General features: G+C 36.9%; 1 protein-coding gene across 1 annotated transcript in view; it reads right to left on the bottom strand.

The window, feature by feature from the left end:
- Positions 1 to 8,154: 8,154 nt before the first annotated feature.
- Positions 8,155 to 20,673, bottom strand: part of LOC126092070 (serine/threonine-protein kinase/endoribonuclease IRE1) — a 150,262-nt gene continuing 137,743 nt past the window's right edge. The window contains exon 16 of the mRNA XM_049907487.1: positions 8,155 to 12,278. Within this exon, the coding sequence (XP_049763444.1) occupies positions 11,496 to 12,278 (783 nt within the window). The 3' untranslated portion in view covers positions 8,155 to 11,495. The remainder of the gene's footprint in view (positions 12,279 to 20,673) is intronic.

The raw sequence follows: 20,673 nt of genomic DNA, 5'->3' as shown, positions 1-20,673 counted from the left end.
TCAGCAAGAGTATGCTGCTGCAATCTAATATGTACTGACAAGACCAATTGTATGAAACCATACTAAAATATTGATAATAAATAAGTATTATTTTCGGCGTAAGCGTTCGATACAACAATCACACAATCTAATCAGTCGGGACGTAAGAAGACTTCACTTTTTTACGAAACGTGTTGTTTTCTAGGCCACGGTCAGGAATAATTCTATTAATATCCAGCTCTTTTATTTTGGCGAAATACATATACGCTGCCACACTGAGCTGTTATCAGAATCGCACGTGTCAAAACAAACCACTAGCTGACGACAGTTTAGAATCTCGAACGTTCGTAAAAGTCGATAGGTGTGTTAATCGACTAAAGCGTATATACGTCATAATGACGTCACATCATATCCAGGTTGGGTGAACTTAGCATCCTCCTTTCGAAAGACACGCAGACGACATGCTCGATGCAACATTACGTAACTGCATGATGTCGCCACAGCAGGCGTATTTACTTCTGAGTTTGAATGAGTCTTAGACCTGAATTATAAAGTGGAGTCACTGTGTATATTGACAATTTACCATTTGCTACCCCATGCAGTCAGAACACTTAAGGCTCTTGGCTCAAGTCTTGTAAAAGTTTTCAGAATACGGAGTTACTGCCAACCTAATTGAAGTCACTTTTCACTAAGGAAAGGATTAAAGTCCTGGACACATAACGGTAATATCACCACAAGGCTTACTTCCAGGCTCCAAGAACCTTGATGCTATCAGATGCTGGCCTGTACCTCAAAATAAGAAACAGTTGAAAGGATATCTTGGATTAGTATCTTTCTTCAGAAAATTTATACCACAGCAGCTTTTAAATAGCGATGCTTTCTTGAACCTTCAATGGAAGAACCACCCCTGATTGTGGGCCAACCATGTATGACAACAAGTACTCTTCAGGACTCATCCCAAATCGACACAGTATGATAAGTTGAATCGCAAGTGGCAACTTTGGTACACAGGGCCATTTGTTACATCAAAAATCCCTCGCTCAGGAGCCTATATGTTAGTATACTCAAACAATGGGAAGGAAAAAGGGTTCTACCCAGACAAAGATTTGCGTGAAGTTGTGTACTAAACAGAATTTGACACTGATCAAGCTCAGCTTGGAGGAAAGTATATATGTGTATATAAGAGATGACATACTGTTCACTTGAATATACTTATTATGATTGGTGTTTAGTATTAAAGAAATAATTCATTTTGACTATTTCATGTGTGTTGCATTATTAAAATGTAAGTTATAATTATGTAAGATTTTCATTGTATGTTTATGAGCCAAAGAAGCTTGAAAACATTGTCCTTGTGGAGTGTCAGAAATTCTTTAATTTGACACTGTACTGTTCAAACACACAGTAAGTGTGTGATTGAAACGCAGCAGATGTAAGTGTCAGAGTAAATCAAACTGCGTACACGCAGTAGCTAGGTAAGGTTGACAACCTCCACACATGTGCACAGCACAGGATAAGCCGACGGATCGCCGCCAGATGATGATCATAGCTTAGCGAAGAAACACTAAGCAATCTATACTTGGAGAAAACTTTATGTGTTGATTATTAACGAAATAAAACATCTACACTACAGAACCAAACTAAGATTAAGAAATTACAATGAACTAAGCTAAAGAATATACATACAGAGGATGTCATGTATGGAAAACTAGCTACACACTGTGATACTATGTACAAGGTATTTACATTTGTACAAATGGCTATTTACACACTACTCGAAAGGGGACATCTGCATGAGGAATGAAGGAAAATAAATTAAATCTTGAATGTATTACGAGAAATAGGTTGCGCCTCACACCCACACTGACTGCAGGTCGCCGAAGTGGTGTCAAATTGAAAGACCAGCACCTGGTGAATGGCCTGCCTGACGGGGGCCCCTAGCCATTAGATTAAATAAATACCTATGACAACATGTTTCTTTCTAGGTGCAAAAAGATAAGTCAAAATGACAATTGCAGTATGAGCATGCGCATTCTTACAACTCATAAAAAATTGATAAAGAATGAACTGCACACTGACAGAAATTGAATACACGAATACTGAAAGTGTAATGCATTAGTAGCCAGTGAGCAACAATGCACTTAGTTTAAAGGTAGTATTTAAGTGTCCTTCCAGTGAACAGTGCAACGTCACATCCTGGGTAAATAGGGAACACAGTAGTGGTACGAAAGCATATGGGGCACACGGAAAATAAATAATTATATGTGTAAAAATACATGTGAGTGTGATGGTGTGAATGTATGTATGAAAAAACTACAGTATGCCAGATGTATCAAACGGTTGAACTTAGGTCTTGTGCTACCAAATGGTAAGAGGTCAGACCAAGCATTACAAGTCCATGTAACTGAGAAGAGCACCAAGCAAGAGTTATTATGGTAGTACACTGGCACAGAAACACAAGTTGTCTCAACATTGTTTTATACTTGCCTATTGGTACAATTCTCGTAAACACATAATCATGCGCAACAGAATACACAAGGGTGATAGCGTGTAGCAGAAGCAATTGTAAGTCGCTGACACTGAAGTACACTCTTTCCAGTTGATGATGACACTTCTATAACACAATACTGTACGGTCAGAATGCATCAATAGTTAGTAAACCTGAAGTAATAAATGAATTAACATGAGTAGACAGTCATGAAATGATGTACTCAATAGTTCTCTCATGATGAAAGGATTGCAGTGGTAGAATAAAAATGAATGCTTGTTCCTGTCCGTAACATTTGCTGTACATCAGTAGACACATCCTAATAAACTTGTCAGAGGCATGGTTATGTAGGCTTATTGTGATTTCGCGTTGGTGGTGCTTTCCTCTACATCTGTAGGATGGATACTCACATCAGGTGCAATCTATGAATGTACAACATACGCACATCATGTGATAATGTTTTATGCAAATATTTTGTCTTGAAAAACTGACAACCTGTTTATTGTTAAAGTAAGATGAAACTATGAATACAGATTGTTCATAAATGAATGTTCAAAAGGGTAATGCCCACGGATAAAATATGATAAAAATGATAATGTAAAAACTGAAAGATGTTATGTGACATAAAATGACAAGAAATGAACGTAATATTAGCTGCATTGTATTTATAATTTCTGTACAGTGTTTATGAAAAATTTTTGTACAATATTTATGTAAGGAAATGTAAATGCCATATGAAAATGTATATGTACGGAGTAAGAAATATGCAAACGTGGTGTGTCAATATATTTTAAAATGTAAATACTTAGGTTATTGTAACAATGATGAAATGTAAAAATTTTGATGCAATGTAAAGCTGAATATGTTTTCCAGGACTGCATATGTGAACTAATAATTGTAAATACGCTACAAACATTTTGTGAAGCTTTGAAGCCTGTAAATCCGTGTGTGTTCCCATAAAAAACATGTGCCAGTGTTGGGGAGTAACGAACATTTATATCCTCGATGGACTCTAGTATCGACAGAGAGGGTATGGACACGAATAAAGACACTGGAGACTTATCTTGAACCCGTTCAAGTGCCTTCGGGATGCTGATAGCGTGAGCCTGGTTCAACCACTGAAATGTTGTGGATTATGAGAGGAATAATTGCCTGGGCCGTAAATGATGAACCACCTTGCCACAGCATTGACGGTTCCGCTACGCACAAGCCTCAGCACACCAACTTGCAACAATTGGTTGAACACTATTATTGACTTGGGGTAAACAAGTGCAACTGGAACACACTCATGGACAGCTCAGCCCCAATGTTAACAAACCCAAGTGCGCGCAGCATATGTCACGCGAGGTGCGTGCACTGAACAATGCCACTGTACCAGCAGTTATATTCCAATAACCAAATTACAGACTCTGAGTTCATATGTGCCTGTTGACATAACTGATAATTTTTTTTTTTTTTTTTTTTTTTGAATAGTGGTAGTAATAATTTGTAAAGCGTACATTTAAAAAATTGGATATATATATATATGCCCAAACTCTTTGTCTTTAAATATGTCTGCTTGTGTCTGTATATGTGTGGATGGATATGTGTGTGTGTGCGAGTGTGTACCCGTCCTTTTTTCCCCCTAAGGTAAGTCTTTCCGCTCCCGGGACTGGAATGACTCCTTACCCTCTCCCTTAAAACCCACATCCTTTCGTCTTTCCCTCTCCTTCCCTCTTTCCTGATGAGGCAACAGTTTGTTGCGAAAGCTTGAATTTTGTGTGTATGTTTGTGTTCGTTTGTGTGTCTGTCGACCTGCCAGCACTTTCATTTGGTAAGTCACATCATCTTTGTTTTTAGATATATATATATATATATATATATATATATATATATATAGATATGGTTATAATAGAAGGAAACATTCCATGAAGGAAAAATATATCTAAAGACAAAGATGATGTGACTTACCAAATGAAAGTGCTGGCAGGTCGACAGACACACAAATGAACACAAACATACACACAAAATTCAAGCTTTCGCAACGAACTGTTGCCTCATCAGGAAAGAGGGAAGGAGAGGGAAAGACGAAAGGATGTGGGTTTTAAGGGAGAGGGTAAGGAGTCATTCCAGTCCCGGGAGCGGAAAGACTTACCTTAGGGGGAAAAAAGGACGGGTACACACTCGCACACACACACATATCCATCCACACATATACAGACACAAGCAGACATATTTAAAGATATTGGTCTTTAAATATGTCTGCTTGTGTCTGTATATGTGTGGATGGATATGTGTGTGTGTGCGAGTGTGTACCCGTCCTTTTTTCCCCCTAAGGTAAGTCTTTCCGCTCCCGGGACTGGAATGACTCCTTACCCTCTCCCTTAAAACCCACATCCTTTCGTCTTTCCCTCTCCTTCCCTCTTTCCTGATGAGGCAACAGTTCGTTGCGAAAGCTTGAATTTTTTGTGTATGTTTGTGTTCATTTGTGTGTCTGTCGACCTGCCAGCACTTTCATTTGGTAAGTCATATCATCTTTGTCTTTATATATATATATATATATATATATATATATATGGCACATTTTGGGAGTAAACGAGGTAAACCTGGCTATGAATAGGGGTTTTAGTACCCTGACAGGACAAGATTTAAAAAAAAAAAAAAGTGTAAATAGCATAATGCACCTACACTGTATACTGACGGAGTGATTTGGATCAAGCTGGTATACAGGTAAACTATTTATTATTTTACGTACCTCATTTGCATTTTTTTTTTTCACCGATCTCTAGTGTCTGTTGACCTTTCGAGCTGGTGCAACAAAGGCATATGTAACTGCGCTGTGTTAATTAAAGTTATAATATGTGGAAATTGCATGTTTTCATTCTCCTACTGAGCTACGTCCTATTTTCCACCTCCCGATGTGATGAGGACTTGCATTTTTAAATGGGCCTCTTCGGAGAAGGAGTCAACATGAAGAGAGAAGCTGACACAGCCACCCTGGCATTGTTGTACATGGTTGGGGAGACAAGATAAATATCAAGCCGTACACTGCATCTCAAAGGAATTAATATTCAAGTATCGTTTCAGAACTGCCACAACATTTCTTAACCCGCACGCATCCATACTTGTGTGCATTTCTGGGCGCACAATTTCTGGTGCGACTAAACACACATTAGCGTAATTACTTCAATTCAGGACAATTTGCATTATCTCTCTCCTCAACCCCAATAAGCTGTTGCTTTGTTGCAACAACTGGTTCAGTTTACACTTGATACATACAAATATTCATAACTTTTTTTCACAGTCTTGTCTTGAGCTGTATACCTTGAGTTTGTTTTGTGCATCAATGTCCCCACTCGAGCTTTATAATGTTTTTGTTATGATACATTTTTATCATAAATATGTCATCAATTATGCTGACCCTGGAAGTCCACATAAAATCTCCTGTTTTGGAGGAAACTTTGAGTAAGTTTGGTGAAGTTACATTTCCCTTTTTATACTGGAAAAGTCACCACCTATTTAGTGACTGGGAATATGGAATAACGCCATTAAACATAACAAGTTCTCCATTTATATCATTTTATTCTTCTGTTTCTATACACCGGCTGCTTGGAGTGCAGACATCGCTTCAGCTGTCAAACTTTTGACAGCTGAAAGATGCTGTCTCTTCAAGTGGCTGCTGTGTAGTAACTTAACTCAAAAGGTTGCATTTTTGTGCCCTATAGTGTTTCATAACTGTTGCTCACAGATTGTAACTATACTGTCACAACTATTTTTGTGCTGTGGACTTCTTTGAAGGTTCTTGTTCGTACAATTGGCATTTTCCTGGGACTGATTCTGTTGGGGTGCTACCAACAATGTGTGCACACACTTGATGTTCTTTATAGAAAATGTTGACTAAATATCCTTCATTCATTCATCGTGGTCCATAGGTCCCATCAGGAAAGAGAACCTTCAGGAATGTGGATAGAGTCAAAATATGCATTAACAAAAAGGACTACTGATATGCATCTGTTGTAGAATCCTACATCATCATCTGAGGAGAAGCATAGTTAGGTAACTCAGACAGAACAACTCCTATATGCCAACGAACATGGATTCTGAAAACATCTGTCATGCAAGACATAAACTGTGCTTTTCTCATGTAACTTCCCGAAAGCCAAGTGTCAAGGCAATCAGGTAAATGCAGTGTTTTTTGAATTTTAAAAATCACTGGACTTAGTACCATACCAATGTTTTGTTAACAAAAGTATGATTGTATGAGGTATCAATCAAAATTTGTGACTGAACTCAGTATGTTATCTTGGAGGGAGAGTTCATTGAGAAAAGTAGGGAAGTGTATCAGGACCCTTGCTATTCATGTTGTAGAATGACCTGGCAGACGATAGGGACCCCTCACACATATTTGTTTTACTGAAATCATGGCACTCAGGTACATGAAGAAAAGTTTAAGGAGATGTTCTTACCTGTGTGAAGATGTTCTGGGATGGAACATTTAAGAGTCTGCATGTAAATGACGGAAACCCCAGGCAAGTACTTGCCACTGCATTGCATATGGAATTTCATCATTTCTAAAGTTTAAGAATCCATGTTACAGACATGTTCTATGTGCAAATTAGCCAAACACACATTATTATCAAGATTACAGCTGTATGTCTTGCAGTTATCAATATGAACATAAAACAAAGAAAATGTTATGCATGGGTGAAGAATTACAGATATATCACAAACTCCTGTGCTTGATGTTGTTGTGGTCTTCAGACTTGACTCCTGTGCTTAAAGAACTGCTAAAGAACTGTCAAGGAACTATTTAAACTACATAATGCACAGTAGAATATTTGATGTATCACTGGACACCATCAAGGGCAGAATCAGCCAAAGTGATGCACTGATGAAGAAAAGCATTTCTGCAGAGAAATTCCTACAGCTACTCTCAGATTTTTAGCAATGGGTTGTTCCCTCGAATATTTAAAATCTGTCACAAGTTTGCCTGAATCTTCGCTGTCTAATATATTTCCAGAGATATGAAATGCATTTTACTAACTTTACCACAAATGTGGTATAGATTCGTTAAATATTCCTTGAGACACTTCACACTACACTTACTGTCAAAAATTTTCCTCACTTCTTTTCTGTGAGAGGCCCATTATTTATTTATTTCTGCAACAAATGCATGGCTTTTTCATTTATTTTTTTAAGAGCCTGAAAAGGTATGTAAAATATATGTTATGCAGTTAAGAATGGTTATCGAAGCAGCTGAAACACACTGAACGGGGTCAGCTAGGGGATAGGATAGGAGGGACTGACATTGCAGAAAAACAGATTGAGAAAAAGTATTGCAGAAACAGATTTTGTAACAAGGGACACACTTCAAGACTGACACAGTGAGAAGGTAGGACAGTCTGACAACTGAGAAGAAGTTTGCTAGTTCATGACAGTCTGAGTATTGAAAATAAATTATTAACTTCAAGGGAACAGCAGTTATCATACCTGACATGGACATTTAGTTGTAAATCACTTTTCATATCCAAACTAAGTAATATTACAGCCTTCTTGATGCTGTTTTGATAATACCACAGGATTTCTACTGCACTCCTCTGTCTCCTGATCCCCTCTCCAATTATACAGTGCGCTCCATGATGTTGTCAAACAAAATGTACAATTATACTTTAAATCTCACAGTTTTTTTAATGTTACATTATATACAAAGTAAATGTTATTTATGAACAAACATCTTTATTTTATTTTATGGTCCCACATACATGAATAAATAATAAACTCTGAATATAATTCAAACAGTGTTACAAACATAAGAAATGTGTGGCTTAATAAATGACTGAAAATTATATTAAACAAATGGATTTTTTTGTATTAAACATACGGAAATTACCTCCTTAAAATTTTTACAATCTGGTTTGTCTGCTTGTGTCCAGGGCTCATGCAAACCAATGAAGATAAATATCTGACATGTGAAATTAATTTTGATCTCTGCCATTACTCCACTTGCAAGAGATGCACAAGAAGTGCCTGTTACAAAGCTTTACAGCAGATTAAAATGAGCATTTTTAATTTTATTGCAAGAAAAATAAAAACAGAATGCAAAACAAAAATTACTTGTAACTAAACACATACAAACTGAGGTAATTACATATACTTCATACATGTACATGACATGCACATCAAGGACAAAGCTGTTTCTCAAATCATGAAGATAGTTTGTAAAGCAATAATTTCAGTAACTTCTGCAAGAAGAGGAGAATCTTAATGACCCAAAAATGTGTGTGTCCATTCCCTCATACAAACATGAAGCAGATAAACTGGTATACACTGATACACCTGCATTTTGCTTCAGCTCTGAACCATGGAGTCAGTTAATTTTTAAGCCAGTCTTTAAAAATATATGTTCCTTTTAATGTTTTATCATTTCCAGAAGCTTTCATACATCAACTTAACAACAGCATTTCAGAAGCAATACATTCACCATCAAATGGAAATAATTTTTCATCTGAAAAGTCTTTATAATGAAGAGAAAAAAGGGGGTGAAAAGATGATACAGACAAGGAGGGAGAAGTGCTAGTATGAGTTTTTATTGCCTGGCCACATGAACATTCTACCATGAAGTTAATCTACAATATCTTTTTTCAATGGATGCAAACTCTTGGCAGTAAAAACTACAATCAGTACAAATTATCTTCAGGACTGTAATGAAGAAGCATCATAAATTAACATTTTTCTAAACTTGTTATATTTGAATGTTTCCAGTATGTTTAATACACAACATGAAATATTATTTCATTTAAAACTATAAAGTATACATACCACCAAAAATATGATATGTTTCCACCATACAAATTACATTTTCCTGTATTCCACACTAGATTTCCCACTAAAAACATATATGTGACATGGGCTAAAAACAAATTATGCATTAGTATTTCCTAGCTACACATGCATGTACAGATATGAACATGTAAGTGCTAAATTGAAACTGCCACATCTTGCTTTCAAAACATTCTCAAAAGGAAATGAAATAAAAGAAGACAAGGGAGGAACAATCACTAAAATGATATATCAATACATTTTAGTGCTTACAATCATTTCAGTTTCAACATTAGCACAGCAAGCATCTTAAGAAAACTGTTCCATAATGTACATTTCAGACTTTGAAATAAGTACATTGACATGATAGTGTAACTAGTACTGCTTGTGAATCAATAATCCACAATTTGGAAGAATAATTTAATTTGTAACATGTTGCTGATAAAACACATTTTATACAAAAAGTTCTTTGAACTACTATATAACAGGTACAAAACACTTAGTGAATATCACAGTCCAAATACTGACACAGTTTAATCACCAGCTGCTTGCCAGTGTGCAAAATTACTGGTATCAACTGATCATCATGTGGGGAAAACAAGCAAGCATTCATAATGTACTTAGAGTTAAAAAGTAATGCCTACTTTTTACCTGTCACACATTGTTTATATCTGCAATTGTTTTCACCTAAACGTCTGTGTAGCAAATAAAAAAATAGTTTACATTTCTGTACAAATGTTTTTAAAATTCTTTCTCTGTTTAAAGCACTGACATGCATAAGTTATCGTATAAAATTTTGCGCTGCAACTTGAAAGGACCTAGTATTCTCAGATACGTGTTAATAAAAAAAAGGTAAAAAGTTTTAAGCTAATATCAGCATTAAGAAAATAATGTCTGCAGTAAGTATTTACTGGAAACTTGGCAGTCAGCAGCTTCAGGAGGAACAGCAGTTTCCATTCAGGGGGAATGGAGGAAGAGAGAGAGAAAGAGAGAAGGGAGGGGGAGGGGCGAGGGAGGAAGGGAGAGGAATCAAGCGTACGGGTGTGCCCCCACCTACACACACACACACACACACACACACACACACACACACACACAAAGTACTGTATCTGCAAAGGAATCTACATAAAAGTACACCAAAAATTTCAATATGGGGAGGAGGAACACTGCACTACCCATTTCCAAAGTAACTTCATTCATGCTCTCCACCTCATAAAATGAATAGCAAACTAAAAGTTCTTTGAATATGGTATCTTTCCTAACATAAGAGATCAAAATAAAGTTTTGTTGTTACAGACACTGAGAATGGAATGATGTCATGGAACACTACCAAATAATTACAACTTAATCAGTCATGTGAAAAGAAGATGCAAAAAGTGAACAGGAAATAGCATTTCAAGCACATTAATGAATATACAATTCCTTGCGTATCCAGTTAAGAACCAGAGATGTACCCATCACTGTCACAGTCTTATTTAATAAAACGATGAAGTTAGTCTGCCATCCTCCTCTGCAATAACTAAATGGATCTATAATGAACTCTCACTACAGTAAATATGTGTAAAAATGTGACTCATTTAATTCACTGGCAACAATAACACTGATTAAGCATTTAAATACTTTTTGTGGCTCATTTGTGCTTGTTTTGTAGTGAAACATGTACAGCAAATACTGCCTTAACATGAAAAATAAAGAAACAAACTTAGACCTTTCAACAAAAAAATTAACATTAAATTTGTGCACTTTTCTTAACAAACAAGTTAGAACAGGAACTGAGTAAACACCCAAATTCACCAAAAACCTGCAGAATAGTTAGCTTACAGTTCTGGTGAACTGACCTATATGAAAAACTGAAGACCAATTCTCTCACTTTTTGAGTACAATGTTTGAAGAATCATATAATAATAATTCTAGACAATAACTGCAGCTCATAGAGGCTAAATTAAGGTGTCTTATGAGAAAATGCCATACTCTCACATCATTCAAAGTCATAATTACAACAAAACAGTAAAATGACAAGTAAGGTGCCTATTTTCTCCCCTTATCAAAGCAAATGCCACTGCAAGTCCTGCAGGTCTGGTCGTACAACACTGCATGATTGCAGTCCTGGTCATATAACAGTATTAACACAAATAATGTGTGTGAAGAAATAAAGAGCACATGAAAAATTCAAGTGGATATAAACACAAGTATGGAAATTTTCACTATTGCAAAACAAAAAATAGCTTCCCTAAGTATCAGGTGATGACAGGGAGAGTGTCCATACAAGTGGCACTTCTACAGGTTTATGCTTCTTTTTGCTCTTCACTCGCACACCATTTAAATCTGGCTTATCGTGTCTTCTGTTCTGTACATCACTAAAATCACTTGTCTCTGAATCCATCTGAAGATTCTTCACTAGTCTATTTTTAGTATGTTTGGAAATGACCACAGTTTCTGGTTGATCTAAAGTGTTCTCTCCAAAACCCTCACTATCAGCTTTTTTTCCACACTGGCTGTCCAAAAACACATTGGAATTCATTTCACTGCCTACATTATTGAAAAGAGCCTTTGTGGAGTCTGCTACTGCAATAGAATTCTGTCTCCAATTATAATCCATGGATGATGGTGAACGGCTTTCAATTTTACGCAAGAATCTACCATTTTCTTGTTTCTTTTTAGGTGTTTGCAAATTAGGGTAAACCTTTTTTTTAAGATTGAATGGGTCAACATTAGATATAATATGAGATCCCCCATTTAGTACAGCTGCTGAGCGGCTCTCATCTGAGAGGTTAATATTCCTCAGTGTATTAGGTTCTACAGTTCCTGTAGAATCCATGGTCAAGCTATTGCAGAATGTATAATCTTGTTGGTAGTACTGGCAAAATATAGGTTCAGACTTCACACACTGCATTGCCAGCCATGTATGCAACAAAAGCAAAGGAAAACGATGTGTCCAGTAACTGACAAATTTGTCAGGTATTGCACCCAAACTTTTCTGTACCTCTGACGACAGCTCACGGTAATGGTTTTTCTGCACAAAGGAAAATAAGATTAATAGAAATATCCAACAAAACAGTGCATGTTAATCATAAATTTATTTACAATGCTTCCACAAGATCACAAACTAAAATCTGTATTACAGATACACTATAAGCTGCTTATGAGATTTCTCAAAGAAGTTTTTACACTATAAGCTGCTTATGAGATTTCTCACAGAAGGTGGAAGCGAAATGAATCTAAAGAGATTAACATAAATTTAAAATAATATACGGTGCATAGGATAAATTATGTATTATCCAGCTTCTTTCATTCACACATCTGTTTACACAAAATGAATAAAGGAACAATAGCTGCTACTCACCATATAGTGGAGATGCTGAGTCACAGATAGGCACAACGAAAACACTGTCAGAAAGTGATCTTTCGGGCAACAAGACCTTTGTTGGAAGTACACACACACACACACACACACACACACACACACACACACACACACACAAGACCACAGCCTCTGGCTACTTAGACCACACACACATTCCACATTACATTCCATCTTGGATTTCCCACTGTTTGAATAAAGGAACAGCCAACTTATAAGATTCTCAGAGATTCTTAAACCAGTTTTCTGCCATACTTGTACTTATCCACATCGTAAAGCAAATATAAAGGTCACAGCTATATTGATATGGGGTGTATCTGGCAATGCAGTATTGTTTTCTATACAGCATCTGTACCCACTTTCATCAATTCTTATTAAAAGAATATTAGTTACCACATATACACAAAAAACTCACTAGAGATTGTGTATCAATTAGTATGTTTTATATGTGGCTCTTCAGTTGTCAGAGATCTTACCACTAATGAGGCTGGAGGAGATAGCAATAGGAGGTTACATGCAGAAGTTCTGTAGCAGGAAAAGTCAACTGATAACCTTTCAACATTTGAACTCTTTGCTGCCAACTGCACTTCACTGTGGAACTTTATAATGTTTCAGCTGTAGTCCTGTGAACCCCACCATCACCATTTTCTCTGAAAACTTTCAGAGTTAAAATTTTTTTTTCTCCCATGAATGACCTACTGCTGGGGTCACACCTTAAGGCCATTCTTTCACCACAGTTTCTCCAGTGCTGAAGTTCTAACATCAACAAATTACTATGCTGCTGTAACTGAAGAGGCAACAGTGACGCTATGTTGCGCACACTACAGTGACTGTGAAATTGAGAAATTTTTCCAATGTGATAATAGGTAAAGCTGGGGGGGGGCCAAAAAAAAAAAAAAAGACCTTCAAAGTTATGAATTTTATAGGAGGTCAAGCGGTGGTGATTCTTCTCAAATGTAAATAACAATGTATATGTCTTTCTGAAAGACCACAGAGTAATGATACTAGAAAGAGAAATAGGTGCATGACGCAGAGCATGTGCTATGATGCTGACATATGACAGGTGGAGCACAGACTGAGAAACTAACAGTAGTCACAACACACATGGAAAAACAAAATGGCACTGTGGACAGAACTGATCATTATGTTGGCTGCTATAGAGGTATATAACTGATGAAATGGTGGAGAAACAGTACAGGGTGTTTTAAAAAGACTCATCTGACAGCACAAAACTAAATTCCTACACAACTGAAGACAGAAACTGCATTACATTTTAATTAATTTTTCTTTTTTATACCTTGGAGCAGGCTGTTAAGTTCATGTGGACATCAAGAGGGACCTCTTTGCTGCAGCTAGCTGACTCACACTCGCACATTTGTTGTCCAAGTTTCGAGTCAAGAATATGGAAATTTGTGGTAAGTTATATGGGACCACAGTGCTGAGGTCATCAGTCCCTAGGCTTAATCTAACTTAAAACTAACCTACACTAAGGACAATACACACACACACACCCATGCCTGAGGGAGGACTCGAACCTCAGACCATGACAAGGTGCCTCAGACCGCTCGGCTACACTCGCGCCTCGAGCCAAGACAGCAATGGTGCAATACCAAAAGATGTTATTTGTTCTTTGTGTCAACAGTTCTCTGTTTCAGCAGGTCAGTTCAGTTCAAATTGTGCTGCATGATTTTTACTGCGGGACTGGCACTGCACCTCCTACAGCTCAAAGTAGTTTTTTATGAGGAAATCCACAGGTCACGACAATGTGCTTGTTCAAGAAGTAGAGTTTTGCATTTGGTTCACAGCAATCTACTTGTCATGCCAGACAAGAGTTAGCCATTACTTGTGTGTCTGTCGCGCACGTTTTGCAGGGATATTTGTTTTTCAGACCTCACAGGATCCAACTGCTGCAAGCCCTTGATGTTGATAAACCAATGCATACAGTTTTTTGAATTCGTTATGTGCATGTAGAGAGAAGATAACAACTTTCTTTCATGCTTAGTTTTCAATGATGAATATATGTTTCATTTACGTGGAAACATCAGTATCCACACATTACCGATCATCATTGCTGACTAGGCATAAAGAGATGTGAAATATGTAATTTTTGGCCAGTATCAGTTAGCAAATTTCAACTTGAAATGACACGACAAAAATTTTTGTTGCGGAGTGAGACTCCTACCCAGTAACTACTGCCCATGTTAACTGACCATGAAACACATTAAATATGGTTTCATTTGCAATTTGAAACTTGAAATGATGTGATGTAAAATTTTGCGTTGGTCAAGGATTTGAATTCAACACATAATCGGATTATTAACTAAGCAATGGCACATGTTAAGATATTGAACATTTTTACCAGTAGTGAGATGTGAGAACACGAAATAATGAGACAAAAACCTTTTGCCCCACTGAAATTTAAGCTTTCTCACCACTGAAATTTGAGCTTGCTGCTGTTATTTTCTAGCCACAAATATATGTTAACTATCAGTTTCTTTCACCAGTAGCAATATGTGTGTATCATGTTTGAAAAAGAAATAATGTAACAAAAAGTTCTGTGTCTGACTGGGAGTCGAAGCTGGTTCCTATAATTATTTATGACAACACAAGAAGAGACGTTAAAAATAAAACTTAATTTTTAACCATAGTCAGGCATTTGCATGCCAGAGCTTGAAATGACATAGCGAAAATATTCGTAACAGATGAGGATGCAAACCCAGAGACGGTCATGGAGACCTTGAGGACCCTGGAATATTGGAGACAGAAAAAAATGATGGAACTGTATTGTCCTGAAGGGGTCAAATACCATGAAAGGGGAGATCCATGTTTTTATCCCAGTCCAGCAATAATCTTCACCTCTTCCTCTTCATTCTTTTTCTTGCGCATTTTTCCTGCATTGGCACAGGGTCAATATGGTTAGAAACAGACTTGGTGCAGTTAATTTATGGGGTGGCCCTTCTTGGTACCACTCTGTTATCCGTTGGGATGGAATGTGTGTAACCCAACTGTCAGCTTGCAATATTACTCATGTGAATGAGAGTGAAAGATCCTGAAATGCTTGTGAAAGGTGTAATTGTGGAAGGAGTTGGATACCATTCACCCAGTGTGATGTGGGAAATGACCTATAAGCCACAACCAGATTGGCTGGCACACCGATCCTCGTCACTAACGCAACGGTTGGATTCATCCGGCACTGGAGCACCTTCCCACCTGGGAAGTGGCACTTAAAACACCTGTGGCTATCTAGGTGGCAGTAATATTTTCGACATCTCAAGTTCAAATAAAATGTGTGCCCTGTGACACTAATGAAGAGTGGCTCATTAAATAATATAAAATTTCTACTGTAAGGACGCTTACCGATGACAGACTTCCTATTTGGCGCGAGTTTTGTCTCTGTCATGGCCCAACTTAAATGACTCTATTCTAGTCAGTTGTGAAGGGACATCATGTTTAATGCAGATTTGGAAGCATTATGTTCTTCACTTAGTGTTACCAGAGATGAAGAGGATCTGTTCGTGTCCCTTAAAAGTAGCTGCCTGAAGTGGGAACTGAAGCTAGACATTAGGCATACCAAGCTACCATCCGTCCAGCAGAGCACTAAATTCCAGATCTGGATATGTCATGTTTTTGTCCTAATGGAGGAGGCACCACATTAAATGAGAATTTTCGCTTCCTGGAGGTGGATTATGGCTTGTCCAATACATTCATTTCTTTTTTCCAACCTCATTTCCATTTACCCACAGCTCACCAATTCAGTCTTTCGTTTTGATTTTGTAATCAATCAAATAATATCATATAATGGCCATCTGCACAAAGTGGCAAAATTGTAGGATGTGGAAGTTCCTGAAGGAAGTGTTAGTTCTGACATGAGCTGCCCTGAAGAAATGTTTTTACATCTAAATCCACTTTCATATTCTGCAAACCACTATGATGTGCATGGCAGAGAATACATCCCATTGTACCAGCTATTAGGATTCCTTCCAATTCCTTTCATGAATGGAGTGCAGGAAGAATGACTGTTTGAATGTCACTGTGGGTGCAGTAATTATTCTAATCTTATCCTCACCATCACTATGTGAGCGATACATTGGGGATTGTAGTATATTCACAGAGTCTTCCTTCAAAGTTGGTTCTTGAAACTTTGTTAATAGACTTTTTTGGGATGGTTTATGCCTATCTTCAAGAATCTTCCAGTTCAGTTCCTTCAGTATCTCTGTGACACTCTCCCACAGATCAAACAAATCTATGACCATTTGTGCTGCCTTTCTCTGTATATGTTCAATATCCCGTGTTAGTCCTATATGGTACATGGCCCACACACTTGAGCAATATTTTAGAACTGGTTGCATGAGTGATTTGAAAACAATCTCCTTTGTAGACTGACTGCACGTCCCCAGTATTCTACCAATAAACTAAAGTCCAACATCTGCTTTACCCATGACTAAGTGTATGTGATCATTTCATTTCATATCCCTTCATAGAATACTGCATATTTTCATTATGTGAAATGTACAATTTTATATTTCTGAACATTTAAAGCAAGTTGCGAATCTTCGCACCACTTTTAAATCTTATCAAGATCTGACCAAAAATTTATGCAGCTTCTTTCGGATAGTACTTTATTGTAGGTAACTACATCATTTGCAAGAAGTCTGACGTTACTATTAAAATTGTCTGCAAGGTAATTAATTTACAATATGTACAGCAAGAGTCTCAACACTCTTCCCTGGAGCACACTTGAAGTTATTTCTACAGCTGATGATGACTCTCCATTGAAGATAACATGCTGCATCCTCTACCAAAAAGTCCTCAATCCAGTCGCAAATTTCACTTGATACTCGATGACTGTACTTTTTACAACAAGCATAGGTGTGGTACTGCATCAAATACTTTTCGGAAATCAAGAAATACTGCATCTACCTGACTGCCTTGATCCAAATGTTTCAGTATGTCATGTGAGAAAAGTGTGAGTTAGGTTTCACACGACCAATGTTTTCGGAATCCATGGTGGTTGGCATTAAGAAGATCATTCCATTCAATATACCTCATTATGTATGCTCATGGTCTTGTGATAAATGTTACACTGGGTAAACACAAAGCCAAGATATAGAGCGCACTCCTTTCTTTATTTTTTAAACTACTTTCCGTATGATATAACTGCATAGCAAAGCGTTGTGAGCATTGCTTAAGCAGCATATCATGTGAGGAATATTGGAGTATGTAATCTACCACTGCAGGAAAAAATTACCTGGTAAAACTAGGTTGTTGGAGAAGTTCATGGAAATTTTGCTTGGGATACTGCCACACGGTTCACTACGACTGTTCTTGGGGTGACTTACTGAATGCTGCATACTTGAAGGTTACAAGGTGTGATGTTTATGTATTTGGAAATGCAGCACAAAATAGAAAAATGTCTTATCATTTGCAAAATTTTGTTCTCTTTGGATCTGATGAAGGGGTGAAGGTAGTGGATGCCACACGTAGGGTGAGGGCTACAGAGGAAATTATGTTGGAAAATAGATTTCACATTTCAATTAGTATTGTTCTGAAATGAAACTACATTCATGAAAACAATGGGTTTTTGTGCTTTATCAATAAGGTCCCTTGCCTAATAAATAGCAAATGTGATGAAATGTGAGCACAGATTCCATACTAAAGACTTGCATTCAATGTGCAATGATGGGGAAGAAAGAAAGGATGATTAGGGTTCAACATCTCACTGAGCATAGGGTCATTAGAAACCAAGCAGAAGATTGGGAAGAATGGATAAGGAAATTAGCTGTGCCCTTTCCAAGGAAAGATCTCAGCATTTGCCTTAACCAATTTTAGAAAATCATGGAAAATATAAAACAGGACGTCCAGACAGGGATTGAATCATCATACATTAAGGTCATAAAAAGAAAATAATGGTTGAGCTTAACGAAAATATTGCAATTAAGGGGATTAATGCTGGGTGTCATTTACCACAAGACCACAAAATATAATATTAATATCTCTTATTTTTATCTGCTTTCTACACTAAACTAATGAACAATGTTATAAAACATACATTATACTGACACAAATAAGTAACAACTGATCATACTCTTATAATGAAAGATTGTCTTAACTGAACAAAAAATGTGTCCATAACATAAGCAAGTTCATATCATCACGAATTAGTATGATAGTACACACTTTTGACCTCAAAATGATCTATGTAGTTCTGTGTGTTCTGTGTAATACCCAAGTAACATTACAGAACTACTACATACATATAGAAATGGGACAGGGGGGGGGGGGGGGTAGATGCATAAATAAACTCAAACAAATCACTCAAATTGTGTGTTCACAAAAAACTAAAAATGATGTAGGTGTAAGCAGAGAACAGGGTGTAATGTCTCAATTTCTTTATTTTTTCAGTTTTAGATCTAGTTGGTATTAAACCGAGGATGCATGAAGACTTAAGCTAGAGAATTTAATATTTTCTCCTGTTTTTCACTCTGGCAACTTGTAGCTCGGTAAGAGAAGAAGTATAAAGCTGAAAAGGTATCTAGGTCTCCAGTGAGATTAGAACTAACTACAAAAGTAGTTCTGCTTCAAAAAGGGAGCACATTAGTACTTAGCTGTGCTTAGTTAAGAAATTGATTAGATGCTGGGTTTGACTCTCTGTCCAACACAAAACTTTACGTCATGTCTGTTCAAGTTTAAACATACGCATACTTTGTTACTTGTGAATGAAACCATATTTAACATTTTTCATGGTTAGCTAATAGGGAGTAGTTGCTGGATATGAGTCCCAGTCCAGCACAACAATTTCATCAAGTAATTTCAAACCAACTCTTGCTAACTGATACCAGCCAATAACTTGATTTTACATGTCTCCTTATGCCTAATCAGCAATGACAACCAGTGCTGTGTTCTACTCTTGGTAAGGGATAAAACCTTTGGTTGGTTAACAATGGTTATAAGTGCTAGATTTTAATTAGAACAAAACAGTTCAGTATACCATCTGAAGTTCAAACACCTGCATAAGTAGCTGCTCATGAATCCCTTAAATATTTAATGTCACTTTGTACTAGATAAACAAGAATGATAGGTGACTTAGATTCACATGCCATAGTAATTAGAGTGAAATTACTAGTGATATGCTGCTGTTGTTTAGGTTTCCACAGAGTGCTTGATGCTATTAATTGCAGTTTTTCTAACTGGTTAGTTCATTAAGTAGTTTATACAAAACCATTCACCAAGTAAAAAATAAGTAATAGGTGGATGGAAAACTATTTAGTGAGCAGGAACACTTTGAATTATCGTAGAACTTTAGAAGTACAGATACTCTTGCAAAAATTTTGTCCTGACTAAGGATTACTGAATGATTTATAAGTGAAGTTACAAATATTAGTTGTCTCAGCTTAAAATGAGAGTTATAACATCTTTGAATTATACTGAGAGTAATATTTTTGAGTTTACAAATGTTAAGGACTGAATCAACTCTAATAAATCGTTTCCTGATATTTGCACTATTTTGGTATTCATTTATATCTGGTGTGGTGTCACAAGGCTTAGGCCTGTCCCACCACTCATTAAATCGACCGAGACTTATACGAATAATTGTAAGAACAGTTATTATTATTATGTTCTTTAAGTTTGTTTTTGTGTTTTCAGAAATACTGTGGGAAGAAAGTTTATTTATGTTGCAGATAATGTGGAAGACATTGTCCAACAATCACCACGAAAGTTCGACGTAGTGGCAAGTGGGCAAGGAATAAAATGAATGCTGCAAACTACTGCGAGCCATGGAAGAACCTGGGATGCGAGGGCGTTGAGCTTCCTAGGTCGTTGTTGGACAACATCAAAGGAAGAGATATCCTGCTTTCTCTTTGTAAACAGGTCGATCGAGTCTTGAAAGGTTCATGTAAAACGTATAGGTGGGTGACACATTAGGTGGGACCCGATGCCTGTAATACTACCACAGTTATTAAAAAGTTGTTAAAAGGCAAAACCAATAGTTTATCATTTATAGAGATAAAAAGTAGTAAAGATATAGGAAAGGAAGAGTTGCGTCAGA

The sequence above is a fragment of the Schistocerca cancellata genome, chromosome 7, assembly GCF_023864275.1.
Source record: "Schistocerca cancellata isolate TAMUIC-IGC-003103 chromosome 7, iqSchCanc2.1, whole genome shotgun sequence".
NCBI lineage: Eukaryota > Metazoa > Arthropoda > Insecta > Orthoptera > Acrididae > Schistocerca > Schistocerca cancellata.
Note: the sequence above shows the minus strand (reverse complement) of the source record. Positions and strands in the feature narration are given on the sequence as shown.